General features: G+C 46.8%; 2 protein-coding genes across 2 annotated transcripts; both read left to right on the top strand.

Annotated features, from left to right (window-relative positions):
* Positions 1 to 260: 260 nt before the first annotated feature.
* LOC136456331 (trihelix transcription factor ENAP2-like) lies at positions 261 to 5,400 on the top strand. Its single transcript, XM_066456156.1, has 2 exons — positions 261 to 2,269; positions 5,048 to 5,400. The coding sequence occupies exon 1, from the start codon at positions 1,308 to 1,310 to the stop codon at positions 2,253 to 2,255; it is 948 nt and encodes a 315-aa protein (XP_066312253.1). The 5' UTR covers positions 261 to 1,307; the 3' UTR covers positions 2,256 to 2,269; positions 5,048 to 5,400.
* A 6,934-nt stretch (positions 5,401 to 12,334) lies between these two features.
* LOC136458659 (uncharacterized) lies at positions 12,335 to 16,547 on the top strand. The gene is made up of 9 exons (XM_066458590.1): positions 12,335 to 12,642; positions 12,837 to 13,613; positions 13,777 to 13,860; positions 14,421 to 14,579; positions 14,650 to 14,706; positions 14,988 to 15,061; positions 15,400 to 15,496; positions 15,571 to 15,672; positions 15,764 to 16,547. The coding sequence occupies exons 1-9, from the start codon at positions 12,610 to 12,612 to the stop codon at positions 15,830 to 15,832; spliced, it is 1,452 nt and encodes a 483-aa protein (XP_066314687.1). The 5' UTR covers positions 12,335 to 12,609; the 3' UTR covers positions 15,833 to 16,547.
* The last annotated feature ends 123 nt before the right edge of the window (positions 16,548 to 16,670 follow it).

Below are 16,670 nucleotides of genomic sequence, written 5' to 3'. Positions count from 1 at the left end.
GACGCCTCGGAGCCGCGCTCGCGCCACGTAGCTTTGCTGGGTGCAAAACGAACACACCCTCATTTTCATCGGTCTGGGTGAGCTACCTTTGTTTGGACCAAGAAGTTTACTGGGATCTCAACCAAACAACATGCAGATAAGCATGCATTTAGATAATCGCCCTGTTCGTTTGGACATGTTTGGCTTATAAGCCATGACTGAAAGTGTAGTTGACGGATTTAGTATGAGAAAAAAATATTATTCATTGGCTGGTAAACCATGGCTTATAAGCTAAATACGACTAAGCGAACATGCTGAATTTCAACACAGATTCGCATCTAGACCGATCCTTATTTTGGGATCGAGGTAGTAAACACTTGCTCCAATACCTTGTTCCCTTCAATTTTCTGGCCATATCCACTATACTTGTATTGTCATATCCACGGTACTTGCATTATATTTTGCTCTCGTGCCCACGAGGGGTATAGGACTAGCAGTTACTGTACGAACTGATTAGACGTTGATTCCTTATAGTCAAACCTAGTAGTGAGGTGGCCGGGTGACGTTTGTATTGTGATTAAAAAAATAAACAACGGGTCGTTGGCGCTACGGCGAGAAGCAACCACAACTATGGTCAATGACAGCCTCACTCAATGGTCAGTGGCACCCCGCGAAACTCGGCGTGCCAAAAAGGAAACCGCCGAAAACAAAGCACCCAACTGCCGGACTTCTTCTACGCCCAGCAGCCGCACCCATCTCTTTCGGCGCTGCGCGGGCGCGCCTGCCCCCGAACGAACGGCGGCCAGCCGCGACCGCGATCGGTTCACGAGTCCTGCTTCGGCACGGCGCGAGCCGCGTAACTTCCCCGGCCCGCACCCGCACCCACCTATCCCGCGCCGTGCCGGCCGGCCGGCCAACCGAACCACGCCGAGGCCGATCTCTCTCCCTCTCTCTCTCCGACTCCGTCCCCAGCGCCAACAGCTAATCCCTCGCCGGCTCGGTGTCCCGGTCAAACCCGACCGACGGGCCGATCCAACGGCGGCTGCTCACCCACACGACAGCCCCATGCATCTGCGCCGCTCCTCCACGTGCCGCGTCGCGGTCGTCACGGCCCACGGGCCGGCGCTCCTCCCCTCGCCGCCCGCCCCCTCCCCCTTCTTTTATTCCCCACCCCCGCCTCGTCTCCTCCACCGCCGCCCCCTCATCTATCCACCCGCCGCCCGTCCGTCCGTTCGCCCGTCTCCACGCGCAAACGAGAGAGAGAAGGCTAGGTCGTCGTCGTCGTGACTCGTGAGGCGGAGAGAGATCTGGGAGGAGGAGCCAGAGCCATGGACGGGAAGTTGCCGCCGCCCAACCCGAACCTGCCGTACCGGGAGGACTGCTGGAGCGAGGGCGAGACGGCCGCGCTCGTCGACGCCTGGGGCTCGCGCTACCTCGACCTCAACCGCGGGAGCCTCCGCCAGCCGCAGTGGCGGGAGGTCGCCGACGCCGTCAACTCCCGCCCCGGGGCCTCCGCGCGCCGCCGCCCGCCGCGCACCGACATCCAGTGCAAGAACCGCGTCGACACGCTCAAGAAGAAGTACAAGGCCGAGCGCGTGCGCGGCGGGCCATCGCCATGGGCCTTCTACGGCCAGCTCGACCTCCTCGTCGGGCCCACGCTCACCGGCAGCAAGAAGCCGTCCCCGCCGCGCGCCGCGCTGCCCGTCTTCAGGAGGCGCCAGACGCCGCCGCGCTCCCCGTCGCCGCAATCGCCGCCGCCGCTCCCCATGGCGCTCCCGCTGCACAATTACCGCCGTGGCTCTGACCTCCCCTCCGCAAACCTCATCCATAAGGCGGCGGCCGCCGCCGCTGCTGCCGCGGAGTCCGACTCGGAAGATGGCTACAACAACAACGACTATGACGATGACGAAGGCTCTCAGCAGTCGCCGTCGCGTTCTGTATCTTCTCGCTCCGGTGGTGGTGCTGCCGCTCCTGCTGTTGGCAGCAAGAGGAAGATGAGCAGCGGGAGTGGTGGATTCGGGGAGCTAGCGAGGGCAATTGAGACCTTCACGGATATGTACGAGCGCATGGAAGCTGCTAAGCAGCGGCACGCTGAGAAGATGGAGAGGCAGCGAATCAAGTTCCTCAAGGATCTGGAGCTGAAGCGGATGCAGGCTTTTGTGGACATGCAGCTGCAGCTTGCGAGGGCAAAGCACGCCAGGAAGGGTGATGCTTCCTCAGAGATGCTCATGTCTCTCGCTGCACTGCCATTCCTCAGCAGCCCTGCTTACCTTTAAATTGGAAGAGTTAGGTAAAGGAATATTTCGGCCTTAAAATAGGATACAGTCAATTGGTTGCTGTGATAGACTTGTTAGTGGATTGTTTATTATGTGCTTGCTAAGACACTGTCGTTGTTTCATACGAACCACGGAGGTATTGCAGGTCTTTAAAATTTAAATGTACCTTGCAATGCATTATGCTCAAGTTTTTCTTAGATGAGATGGAATTTACTGATTTATGACATGTAACTGTCAATGTATTACGAATTTAATCTCAGCTACCTTTGCTCTGTATCACTTACATTCTTTTTTGGCAATTTCTGTTTATACATGATTGGTCTGCAGCTTTCCATGATGAGAAACCTATGCTTTATTTATGATACCACAATATTTAATGACTGATGTTATTTCATTGTCACCAGCCTTTCTAGTTGGGAAGGGAACTAATAGTTTTTTAGTGTATGTGACCCTTCGCTATAATGCTACATCAAATTCTGTGTTCCCATTTTCATTCATTTGAGATGCTTGGTTTCCCAGATGATATAGGGTAATTTTATTTACATTTCTAGTAGCTGGGGATGGAAAGTCAAATATTTCTCTCTTTTTTGGGATAGTGTATGTAGCATCTGCTACGTCAACTATGTGTTTGGTGTACATGACTGGTTTGTTAGATTTTTGGTTTCTTGTTTTGGCTTTTCTTTTGAGATGCACTATTGCTGAAAAATCTCTGTTTTCTGGTACAATCTTTAAAGACTGACTGGAACCAGGATTAGAAGATTAGTGGGGTATAAGTTAATTCAAAGATTAAAAGATAAATTACTAACATGTTAAGTTCTTCTCAACCTCATGGGCTTTAGTAGAAAAATTGGGTCATGACAGGGCCATGGCCCCTGCCAGTCCCCTACTGGCTCCATCACTGCTTAAAGACATGTTCATTAGTGGATGATGGTGATCCTTTGTATTGGGTTTCATTTGGAGTCTTTGTGTTTTTGGAATTTGAGGATTTTGTACTAGGGTTCAGTTTTGGGGGGGGGGGTTCTGCCTTGCTGGGAGCCTGGGAGGCATTTGAAGATCTGATTCTGAACTTCTCATCTTAGTTGACTGAACTGGTGATGAATTAAAATTGTTCAATGGTTTTCCGTTGCAGAATGGTATGCTTCTAATGTACCCAATGTGTTTATGCTTGTGCCTGAGATATCTTAATTTGGGATTCTCACAAATCTTTTCTGAAAAAAATTGCTCATGCCATCCTTATATAAATGGAATTGATGTGCACAATGCTGATAATCAGAATATGCTTTTTGTAGATTCATTCTAATGTATGTTATAATGGTCTCTGCTTATGCCAATTTGCTTGGGATGTGATACTGCATTTTTATGTGCCTGTGAATTGCACCTACTGTATTTGTTTATTTGCCATGGTAGAATTTGTCACCAAAAGTAGTTTACATGTATCCGGATCTTGCTGTGCTCACATTATGGGAGTTGCAAGCTCCTGCATGATAATTCTGGTTACTTAATTAGAACACTTAGGCCGGTCTCAGTTGGAGTTTCATGTCCTAGTTTCCAACAATCTCCCATATGTTGGAGACAGTGCAGAAGAATTTCATCCCCCTGAAACTCTTTATTTCCATGAAACTTTTATCACCAATCTCTTCATAAATATAGTGCCATATCAGCATATTTAATGTCCATGAAACTCTGAAACTTTCATTGAGATTGGCCTTAATGGTATGTACATGGGTATCTTTGCATTTGAATTCTGTTGTAAGCCAATACCTTATATGGTATCCAATTGTGCTGGGGAGACAAAGAGCAGAGCATCTGTGAACTGCAATGCTCATTAGCCACCCTCGACCGTAGAGCTAAACTAAAATACTAAATTGTGCTCAACTTACCATTGTGCCCATGCCCATGCAAATATTTGGAAGTAACATGAGAGATTTTACTCCTATTGCAAGTTTGGTGCTTTTGCTTTTTTTTCATTGATTGGCTTCTACCTGTCCCGATTTGCATTTTTTTTTTCTAAACGCAATGGTAGGAGCTCTGCCTTTCATTTAAGAAAAAAAGTTTATATACAATAATGGCAGAATCTTGTGTTGTAAACTTGTAATACACTGATATTGTAGTGGTACTTCTACAAGGTCATTGATGTCATGTGGCAACAATGGTTATACTGTGGATCCGCCCCTGCAATAATGTGGCATTAAGCTCCCCCAAACAAGACGGGGCACAACTCCTTTTCTGAAAGGAGCAACCTAGGATACCCCTCGTAGCCACAAGTGACTCCTACACCTTCCGATTTGCAAAATTGGCATTGTTTTGATACGGCGAACACTTTCTCCCCAAATCATAGCATCGAAGGGTTTAGATCCCCTTCAATTTCAAATACTCTAAGCATTGTCATATTTAAATGCTCTTGGCGTGCTGAGTGATGGTTGGCGTCAACTGATACCGATTTAAATTTTTTAGTTAACAATCTTTATCCAATTTTCTATTATTACCTAATGGTTTTACCCCAGTTTCTCTTCTGCTTTAATATAATGAATGATGATATGCATCTCTCCTGCAATGTTCAAGAAAAAACAATCTTGCAAGCGTTATTTAAAGACTACAGTTGTTTTTTTACTTCATTGCAGCATGCTTGTGTATTTCTGATCATCATTAGTTTTGGGCTTCATCATCAGATTTATTGTTTGTACACTTTAACCATCAGATTTGTAACTTCAGAAAATTCTACCACTTGTTCACAACAGTATTGTGTACTGATATGTTTATTGATCTCTGATTCTGATCATCTGATGTTCCAGATTGTTAGGAGCTAACGGGATGATGTCGCTCTCAGATGAAGATCGATCTGGGCTCGGTGGTAGATTGGTACGGTACATAGATGGCCTGAAGTAGTGAAGTTGGTAGTGGGAAGCTGAAGTGGAGTTGCTGATGCGCGATGCCTGTTCTCGCCAGTCGCCCAATCAATCCCCATGTGCCATGGTCGACGAAAGATCAAGAACCCCTCAACCTTTTATAGTTTTTGCGTTCCTGAAACAGTCATGTAAACAATGCCCAAAGGCCTTTGTCTGCTAATTTGTTTTGCAATTTTCATGTAACTAAATTTCAAATGGTTCAGTTAAATTTATATATCCCATGACATGGCTATGACCGATGGATGCATTTCTTATTTATCCCTCTATAAATAAAATACAATTCTAGATTTAAGTTTGATCAAGTTTATAAGAAATAATATTAGTATTTATGTCTATAAATAGATTTACTATAAAATATATTTCATATTTAATCTAAGCTACATGTTCGATATTATAAATTATAAATACCTATAATTTTATAATTTTTGTTATATTTAAAGTTGTTCGGCTCTTTACGAAATGATAGTTGTTTTTTCTTCTTTTGAACCGAGGAGTATGTATCAGTGAGTTGATCAGACAGCAGCATTCGTATCCAGCGGCTTAGCAAAGGCCCGCTTCGCTGAAAAAACAAGCCGAAACACTGTTTCGACTGATTTGTTGTGAGAGAAAAATATTGTTCCGACTGAAAAAACAAGCTGAAAAAAATCAGTAATCAATGAGCATAAGTACTACTCTGCGCGAATGCATAAATAGGGACGACAATTGATCGGGTACGATGCGGGTAGAGCAAATATCTGTTTGCAAAAACGCTTGTAACACGGGTGCAATTTTGCGCCTGCGCCCCACAGGTCGTCTGCATTAATAAGCATATATAGAAAGATAAAAACAGGTGAAATTTGTTATCTATATGTCGCTATCACATACGTATGTGCTATGGAACTATACAAGTTTTTAAAATACACTAAATATTTATTACTAAGGTGTCAAATATGTTGTTACCAAGACGATTTTCTTATATTTTAGGTCCAATAGGCATGGCACCTTACGGGTGCGATTTTGCATCCATACCTCCTTTTCGAGCCCTGACCCAATGAAACTTGCGATGCGATTTGGCACCCGCGCCTGCACCCTAGCAGGTGTGGCACCTGCACGAATCCACACACATGAGTCCAACTGTCGTTCCTATGTTACTATCTCATAGTTGTAGTACTAAAATAAATATACTTCTAACATTTTAAATTTATTGTAAAATAAGTGTACATATATGTTGTAGTAGCTTTTTTTACTCCCTATTTTCAGAGTGTAACCATTCCATACTGAAATAGTACGTACTTAATAGGAGTAAGGGTAGTAATTTGTAGTAATTTGTTCCGACTAACATTGATCTCCTCAAGAATTTTAGAAATGTATTTATTTTGGGACATAGAGAATGTGGTACTTGATACTTGTCCAGTGCCTTGTCAGTCGTCACGTGCGTCCAGGCGTCAAGGGTGGCAGGGTCTGAACTCTGAACCAAACAGGCAAACAAACGGGCAAACAGCTGCTGCCGCTCGATCGTGACCCAAACGCAAAATCGGTCGCCTAGAGTGTTTTGCCTTCGAAAACATCGCTCCAACGGATGACCCAATTACCTCACCCATTTTGGGTACGAGGCTTGCCGAGCTGTAAATGTGCGTCGTCGAGCGAGAGGAACGCAAATCTCTGGCGGCGTCGTAGTGGTGGGCCCGTAGGAGTGGGGCGCGGCGAGGCGCGGCCAGGCGGACCGCTGCGGGGAGCCGCCGCGGCGAGGCCGGCGGGTACCACGTCGAGGCGGGGAGCGGGGATCCGGGGTCGAGCCGTCGAGCACGATTCCAACAGCAGCGCGCGAGCGGCGAGCCTCGCGCTCGTCCATGGCGTCCGTCTCCACTCGTCTGCTCCGCCGCCGCAACGTCCAGCGGCCAGATCCGCGCAGCAGGGGTGTCCTCCGCCGCGGATCGACCGACCTCCCGATCCGCGCAGGGGGAGTGGCGGCGGACGCCGGAGGGCTTGGCCGGGGATTCCGCGAGGCTGGAGACGGAGGAGGCTGGCGGCGGCAACGAGCAGCAGCTGCTGCAGCGGAAGAAGAAGGCCACCGCGGCTGCCGCGGCCTCCAAGCGGGAGAGGGAGAAGGAGAGGGAGAGGGAACAGGGAAAGTGGGGCCGGGGGAGGTGGAAGCGGCGTGGGGGAGAGAGAGGACGGGATTTTGGGGTGGCTGTTGGAGAAGGTGAGGTTTGCATGCTCGGACTTTTTTACTGTGCACGACCCAAGCTGCATAATGGGTCGCTGATTTGGAGGGTGTTGCTGGAGTCAGTCTGATTTCACGGATGGGGTTCGACAGCCAAGTCATTCAATTCTGGTTTCCACTGTCTCTTTATGCCTCTCTAGAAAAAAGGAGCACCGTCGTGCCACTGCACCAAAGCAAAGCTGCAAAACACTGCATGTCGCTGTACAACAGCCTTGCTGAAAATTACGAGAGGTAATCTCCATGTTAGAGGAGTCAGTCAATCTTAACTTTGACTAGTTCTTTTAAAAACTAGTATCAAGATTTGTACCTTCAAATAGGTTTTGTATAAAAATATATGACCTGATTAACTTAATGATGTTTATTTGGTATCATATTAGTGTTTTTATATATTTGGTCGAGTTAAGCTTTACGAGATGGAGACATATTTTAGAAAGAAAAAAATAGTGCAATTCTGCAATGTTGTACATAACTTGTTCCGAAATTCCGCTTGCGTGCTCCCTTCTTGTTTGGACACTACACATCCATTTTACTGGAACTTGCTAGAAAAATTACTCCCCCACTTTAACAGCCCGGCTTTTTTAGCCGAAATCAATTTATTCTCTCTCACATAACACTATTGAATCAGCCAAAATCAGCCGAAAAAACCACCGGCAGAACAGGGCCATTGTAAACATGAATTGTCCATTTGTCAAAATATATGTATGTTTGTTGCAAAATGGCTTATTTGGATCCTCTGAATCGAGCTGAATTGAAATTACTTTCTTAGACCACTTGTTTGGATGGGCCGTGAATTGGAAAGCAATATTGTGCGCTATTCCACGATCGGAATACGCAACCTACATTAGATTCACGACCTAAAATTTTGAAATTGATTCTAGAGCACCCCCTCATCTCTCCCGACGCTTGCCGAGCGCTGCTGCTCTCCTCGACTTGTCACTCACTCGACACATATCCTTGGGAAGGAAGCGATGAGGCCAGGTGGAGTTGATGAGAGCAGTTTGGACAAGAACAACAGCCACGGCTGTGGCCTACCTCTTGGAAATAAATTCTGTTACACCCAAACAAAAATGCTAGATTACAATCAAATTCTGGGTAATTCAATTCAATTCCCCTTAAAAGCAATTGTTGAAATCTTGTTACTTGAATTAGATTCAATTTATAGGATACAAAGAGAAGTAACAATTGATTTTAAGTAAGATATTGTTTCTACTAACGGTTAGTAATATGTTCTAGGAGAAACTAGTGGACAAACTTTCCTTGAAAGACTTTCTCTAATCCAAACGTCTTATAAAAAAAACTAGCAAGATGCTTCGCCGATTGCGCAACTAGTATATCATTTGATTTTATGTAATTTATCTTGCACTCTTCTCGCTCATTTTTACACACGTCACATTCTATAGTCAATGCTCCGTTAGCATTTGTCGTCATTAGAAGTATTGTCCATCATGAGCAGGAGTGGATCCAGCGTGGAGGCTCAAGCCCGTCCATAAGCCATCTGCATGCATTGCCATATATATTTCTTTGTTTGTAGTCACCCCTATGACCTCGGCCTATATATATGAACCTCGTATATCATCACTTTTTCGTGAAGAAATAAATTTGATTACTAAATCTTTTGTTCAAACATATATGAACCTTGTATATCATTACTTCCTCCTGAAGAAATAAATTTGATTAAGTAAATAAATCTTTTGTTCAAACATACTATCAGGCCGGTCCTATACTTTAAAGAGCCCTATGGCGAACTAATGGGGCCCATAAAGCTATATATTAATACCTAAGTATACTTGCAAAGCGCAAAACAAATTATCTCATTTAAGATGTTTAATAATGATCCTTCGTTTCCTTTTCTGAGCCCTGGACAAATGTTTCTTAGGTAATATTGTAAAATTTCAACACCTAAGATCCTAAACTAGAAGAAAAATATTTTACCACATGAGACTATTATCTCTTCTACACCTAAAATATACGGACAGTTATCGTCAGCGTTGCCATGGTAATATTGAATTGAATATTTTAATATGCAGATTGCAGCCACCAGACGGGGCGTCTAGACCCTGTAGTCTTGTTGCGAGGCTGTAGCCTACAGACCGGCTGGCTCCAACTATAGCAGAGCAACCCCGCGTGACGGATGACGACGATCCGTTGATCGACGATCCTATCGCTAGGCGGCGCTGCGTCGAGTTCCCGAGAGGAACAACCGAACAGGCGGAGACTGGAGAGTCGCGATCGTGAATTTCTTTGGCAAACTGAATCAACGTCGACTTACCTTCCGAGGCTATTGTTATTGATAGCTGGACTATAGCCTATGGGGCTTTACTGTTTATATATAGGTCTGGGTCCATCTTTTGGCTGGGCCCTCGGCGCTCACACCCGCCGCACCCCCTCAGGGTCGGCCCTTCATACTATAAATGCCTTCACCCTCTTTTAGGGTTCCTCTACCCCTTTTATCCCCCGCGCGCCGCTCCCTGCTCTCCACTCTTTTACTCCACCTCGCTCTCCACTCTCCTCAACGCGCAAGTGTGTCTCCCTTCTTCCTCCGGCGGGGCGGGCCTTGTCTGGCTCGCGACGGCTGCTCCCTCTTCCGTCTCGCCGGTTGACGGGGTGTGCCTACGCTTCTTTGTCGTCTTCTTCCTTGGGCCTTTAGACGAGGAGACGCACGGCGGTGTTTGACGTGTTTGTTTGTCTGGACGTGGGCTTGTGGTGGACCTTGGTTCACAAGCTCGGGTCATCTTCCTCGCTTGATCTACTTCCTCCTCACCAAGCTCTGCACTTCTTCGTCATTGCTTCCTCTCCGTCCTTCAAGCAAGGTGAAATCTTGGCATTTTGTTTGTCATGTGGCCTTATTCGATGGTTTATGTGTTATATTCCGCTGTGATGCTCAGATTTTGGGGGTGCCTCGAGGCAGTTCTTGGCTTAATCCTGTGCGGTATGGCTGGATCTGTGATTGCCATGTATTAATTGATGATATTTTCATGCTTTATTGTGTTGGCGATGATCTATATGTGCTAGGGTTTACTATACCACAATAGTTGAGATTGGGATCCGCTTAGTTGTTGTATGTTCCTGCTTTTCTTAGTCGATGATGTTGAGGTGGAGCCTCTAGGTGGTTGTGCTCTGCACACAACAGCTGAGGTGATGAGCCCTTGTCCACCAGTACAGTTTGATGACTGAAATGGTGTGTATTTAGAGGTCAACAAGGTTTGCTTGAACCTAAAATCAAACTTTTATTTATGCATGTAGATGAATTTGCAGCAACAAAGATTTGTGATGGCTTCAAATGCTACTGACATGGTAGTTGTCATGGTAGGCGTTCATTTCTTCCTAATTGAAGAGGGGTAAAGTGGATAATGAACCAATGGCCTCGTTCGCTTCGCTGAAAAAATAAGCTGAAACGCTGTTCTGGCTAATTTGTTGGGAGAGAAAAACATTGTTCCAGCTAAAAAAAATAAGCTAAAAAGTACGGATTATAAGACAAATGAACATGGCCAATATGTTATGGCCCTAGGTTAGATGCAGATGAGCATAGGAAAAAAAACTCTTGTTTACAATTCTGTTGACCGGTGATATTAAATACCCGACAAGACTAAGAAATCCAGCCAAACACCCTAACTCCAAAACTCCATGGAGCAGCCAACTCCATGGAGCTATAGTACAAATGAAACTGGAGTTTTAGAGCACCTCTTTAGCTGCTCCAAAACAACCTCTTTTGAACCTACTCGTGGAGTTGATGGGTAATTACCCACCAATGCCACTGGTTACACAAAAAATAACATTTCAATCTATTCTTCTCGAGCCCCCACCCACGCCTCCTTTCCTTAGCCCCGCGCGCCCGTCGCTGCCTAGCCCCGCCTCTCTCTCCTCCTCTCGCACAGGACGGCGGCGCCGCTGCAGCGGGTGGGTGCCCAGGAGAGCACCGCGAGCTTGGGGCGGCATCGGCACCCATCGGTCCACCACGCGGCTCGCGACACCCGCCCCCACCTGGCTGGCGAGCGGTTGGAATGCTGCTGGTACAGCGCGCAACGGTCCGGGGCCAAACCACCAAAGCTCCATCGGCCGCATCGGAGAGGTCCACCGGATGACGATTGGGTCGACGTCGCGGAGGTGCTCGTCACGTCGGCGGCCGGGGGTGGCCTCACTAACGGCGCGTTCCTCGGCGTGCGGTCCGCGCCCGCCGGCAGCCACAGTATCTTCCCCGTCGGGAAGCTCTGGTCTGCATGCGATGTGCGAATTCTTCAGATTTGTTCCTCGGTTCTGTCAGCGATGCTTTTTTTATTTGTTTTCCCATTTCCGGATAAGGTAATCAGTTCAATTTGTACGTGATGGTTCAGTAATCTGCTCGATTGATTCTGTGCACGCTCCTGCGCTGCCACCGCCGGATCCATGCTCGGCCGCCTCCCAGATACGCGTAGTGTGAAAACTATCTAGTCCGAAAACTATCTAGGTGAAGAAGATGATGGGATAGGGAGGATGACAAGTGGGGCCTGAATCGAAGGGCAATAATGACAATCCACACTGAAATCGGTCTTTTTTTTGAGCTGAGAGCACCTATCTAGCCAAACACTCCATTTTTGTTCTAGAGTTCTGGAGTGGAGCTGGCTCCACTTGGAGTTCTGGAGTGGAACAGCTCTACGCAGAGTTGAGCCATGCCAAACAGAGCCTTAGTATAACTACAGCACCATTTTTTAAACTCTTAGCAAAAAAAAAAAAAAAAAAACACGCCTACCAGACGGTCCCGTTCCCATAAGTCGAGGGACTGTTTGGTTGTGACCCCGGCAAAGGTGCCTAGGCCAGGCAGCTCCCCAGACGCCAGGCAGCTCCTCAGGCCGTCGATTTTTGAGCGCCTGTGGTCGTGTGGACCTGCCTGGGGGTGCGCTGCAAACCAAACAGAGAATTCACGGCCGCGTCGTTCCTCCCCTGCTCCTCAACCATTTCGAGATGGTGGGCCCGGAGCACCCTCCGCCTTCCACTTTTCAGTTCCTGGCCCTCCCTCGTCCCTCCTGCCCTCGCCATTCTGGAAAATTCACCTCTCGCCGCTCTCCGCCTCGCCGACGGCCGGGTCCTCGCGACCCCATCCCCAGCTCCCTCGATCATCAGCAAACCTTCCAAGCCTCACCGCGCTGCCGAGCGCATCGCCGAGCCCCCGCCCACCCAGACAACCTCGCCTCGAATTGTCCTCCCGTTGTTCGTTGGCCTCCTCCTCCCCTCCCCTCCCCTCCTCGACAAGTACCGTCGGCGTGGATCTATGCGGACTCGTCTCCTGTATTATACCTCGTTGGTAAAGAGTTCATTTCGGTTCTCCTTTTTCCCATTTCCGTTTATTCCATGCCTCTGTTTCCGAGATGATTCGTCCGCTCCTTTTTGCGAGTTTTTCCGCCTTTTTTGCGTGCTTGCTGGAGTTTGTTTCCTTCTTTTTTCGCGTTGAGCTCGCCCCCGATCCTCATTGCATTTTCCCTTTTTTTTTGTTTGCAGGGGATGGAGGTGCAGGTGGTGGATTTGTCTTCCGACTCCGAGGGCGAGGTGTCGGCGCACTCGCCCGATCACAAGCGCCCCTCTCGGCAGCCGGCTCCAGACCCCAATCGCGGGGGTGGCGACACTGGTTCCAGCGCCATGGACATCCTCTTCGAGCAAGCGGCCGCGGGCGCGGCGTGGGGTGACGCGCTGAAGAAAGGGAAGGAGAAGGTCGTCGAGGGGGAGAGCGCGGGGCCTCCAAAGCACGGTGTAGAATTGCTCGGTGCTGCTGGCCGCGTCCTGGGAGCTGGGAGTGATCCGTGGAGCGCAGTGGTGAGCAAGTGCAAGGCTTGGGACGGTGGGAATAACGGAGCTGGGTGTTGGGGTAGTTGGGGTGACCGGGGTGATCAGCTTACTAACTCGCCCCCCATGCCGGGTCTACGGTCAGAGAGGAAGGGGTTTCACGAGACATCCAGTGACAAGTGGAAGGGTATTCTTGGTGCAAGCCCTGCTGATCCTGTCAACTCACTGTGTAGCTCCTGGGATACTGACATGAAAGATAATGAGGATGAAGCCTTCTCCCAAAGGTCTGCGGCTGCTCGTGAAATTTCTAGCTGTGATGATTTTCTTATGGAAGATAGTAGCTCGTCATGGCTGTCGAAGATCAAAGGGCTGCACTTCCCACTTCCTGATGAGCATCAGTTGAGAACCAGGCAGATTGAGAATGATGAGGCGTTTGCCCGCAGACTTCAAGAGCAGCTCAATCAGGAACAGCCAGGCTCTCAGCATTCCGAAGCGGTTGTTACCCTGGACTACTCAAGTCTTAATATTTCTGTTTCCTTTTGGTGTCTTTTCCAACTATTTTTTGTTTCTTAGTAGTTGATTTTGCCTTTTGTTTGTATGCTTCTGATTAGTTGATGTGGATGTAACCAATTACTTTTTCATTGCTGACATCTTGTAGGTTGATACAACAATAGCCTGGACATTACATGAGCAAGATGCTGAGCATGCCAGATTTGCTGCAAGAGAAGGCCAGTCTAGTTCTGTAAGTTGTCACGTGGTGTGAGGGTAGCTTATCACTTGCGAAATCAATGTAGATATGTTTATGCATAGCCAGATCTTTTATTTATGAACTGTTATGTTGATACCTATAGTTTTGTTTGAAAGTTATGGAACACATTGTCAAGTTGGCCAAGAGCTATGTGTTGAAACTGAAGAGGATGGCGTATCATCGTATCTGCCTCTAACCATCTGAAATTCAGCACTTGGTGGATTCATTAATTAGAAAACAAGTCTCAAAACTAAGACCTGTCTACATGCATCAACAAAAACATTATATATAACTTAAAAATATCTCTTCCTGCCCACCATTATTGGCTTACTTTTTAGTTTTGTGCACATATATTTCCCTGTATTGGCTATGCCATTTCATATCTATTGTCCATTCTGTTATATATATAAGAAAAACCTATTCTCATTTATATGAACATGCATCCTGAATTCCTGACTCATGTACATATTCTCTCCTATTTGCTATTGTTTTCCATACTATTTTTCTGAATTTCCATAGCATCCTTTCTTTTCTAAATGTACTCTTGTTCTCAGAGCCAGAGGGACAGATCAATGGCACACCTATATTCTTATGGACGTCACTCACCCGTTCAAGGTTTTGCTTCTTGGGCATCCAACCGTACTCCAATTCCAATGCCAAGCAGAAGAGGTTTGCAAAGAAACTCCAACTGCCCTCAAGCGGAGCAACGCAATGTGAGACACTTTTAATTTGTTTCCTGGACCTCCACCTCTGTCGCGTGCACTGACATTTTCTCATTGTCAGATGCTTATCTCTCAGTTAACCAAGGGATGCTTCGGAGAAGACATGGACCTAGAAATGGTTAGAACTTACTCTATATGCTAGAGAGGATCATGCTATGTTGGGATTTTGGGGGCCTTTGCCTAGAGCCTTCTTATCTAGTACAATACTAAAATGTATGTAGAAGCAACTTGCATATACTAAAATATTCGCACATCTTGCGTTATGTTGATAGTAACAGAGAAAGTATGGGAAAAAAACTTTTTTCAGATCCCTAACTGGATGTGAAGAGGATATTTCTCAAACATTTGAATATCCACATCACAATAACCATGCTGAGTTCTTTGTTTGGTAACATGTAGAGAATGGCTGTACTGGACTCGCTTTCTGAAGCATTTAGGAACTGCGAGGACACACTTTCTCCAGATTCTGACAAGTAAGCATTTACTGTTCTGTAGCATTTTTTTCCCAACACAATGTTTGTTTAGATGGACATTTCTGCAACTATGTGTTCTCTTATTTTGATAATTTCATACCTGGTACCATGTTTGGTTGATTGTGTGCTTACCTTGTAACACATTCTGCAAAGTTTCGTATACAGAAGCGTGAATGCTCCAAATAGCTGACGTGTGCTCTGTAGTATCTAGTAGGTGCCTGAAATGGCTTGTCCCATGGCCCCATTTTGAATGGGATCCTGTTGACGTGTTCTTTCCTTGCTTGTACATACTTCTTGGTTACATCCATTCTGACTAATCAACTTTTTATCACTTATAGTGATGATTATGAGGACCGCATAGCATTTGATGTCGACATCCAATACAGAGGTGCTTCTGATGATCAAATAAACAGCCTGCCACTATCACTAGTTGAGGTATGAATTCAGTCTTACTGAAGATGGATCGTGCATCCCCTTATAATTTGACTCCAATCCTTTCATTTGTCAAGGGTGAAAATTGTTCGGATGAACCCTGTAACATATGCTTGGATTGCCCTGCTGCTGGTGATTCCATCCGGCATTTGCCATGCTTGCACAAGTTTCACAAAAAGGTACACACCCAACAGTTGAATGATTCAGAACTGTTTTCTGTTCTAACATTCCAGTTTAATGTGTTCATTGGATTCAACTCTTCTTCTGCAGTGCATTGACAGGTGGCTCGGGATGAGGACATGGTGTCCGATTTGCAAGTCAAATGTATTCTCCCAGTAGGCCGTCGGCATCTCTTATACTTCTGGAGTAGCATCTCTTATACTTTTGGAGTAGCATCGAAGATAGACTATAGCTGACTAATAGGAGGCATTGGTACTGCTGGTATAGCTGTGATGTGAACATTGTGCTGTTGTTGACTTTGCTCTCTTCTGCTCCGTGGTTATCTGAAGGGGGAGCATCAAATGCTGTGGGTGTGGAGAATTTTTCTGCTGTGGGAGAAGGCATGGAAAACCACCTGTTCTGCTATTCCCGTTTGTTTACCTTATTGTCGGCCTAGAGAGTTTTGGGCGGTGCCATGGGGTATGAAGGGCTGAATTGGACTTGCGCCCTGACCTTGGTCGCAGACTCGTAGTTCCAACTTCCAATTACAATTGTCTCTGATCCAGTTTGATGTTTGTCAATTTTCTTCACCTATGTGTCTAGGATCTCAGGCCTCGTAGCTGTAGCTCGGGGGATTAGCACTAGTCGTGCCTAATAAGTTGTTTCACTTTTTCTTTCTTCCATGATTATACGGTGATGGTGGGATGCAGGTTAGTAGTACACAAAGGTGGCCCGTCCTGCGAAATTGTCTTCGTGGCTCATGCGAAGCAGTCGCAACTAAGAAGCTCGCGGGAGCGGCAGGACACGATTCGCGTGCTAAACACAGAATAAGGCGATGACCGAGCTAATTGTCCATACCATAGTGGTTTAGAAAATTATACCATTGAACGGAACATGCCGAGGCGATGACCGACCTAATTGTTTGTAGATGATGTCGTCGTGGCAGGTGGAGGACTGGAGGAGATGACCGACCTAATTGTTTGTAGATGATGTCGTCGTGGCAGGTGGAGGAGATGAC

Source organism: Miscanthus floridulus, chromosome 6 (assembly GCF_019320115.1).
Source record: "Miscanthus floridulus cultivar M001 chromosome 6, ASM1932011v1, whole genome shotgun sequence".
In the NCBI taxonomy this organism is placed as follows: Eukaryota; Viridiplantae; Streptophyta; class Magnoliopsida; order Poales; family Poaceae; genus Miscanthus; species Miscanthus floridulus.
The sequence above is the reverse complement of the archived record's forward strand: the minus strand, read 5'-3'. Positions and strand labels throughout refer to the sequence as shown.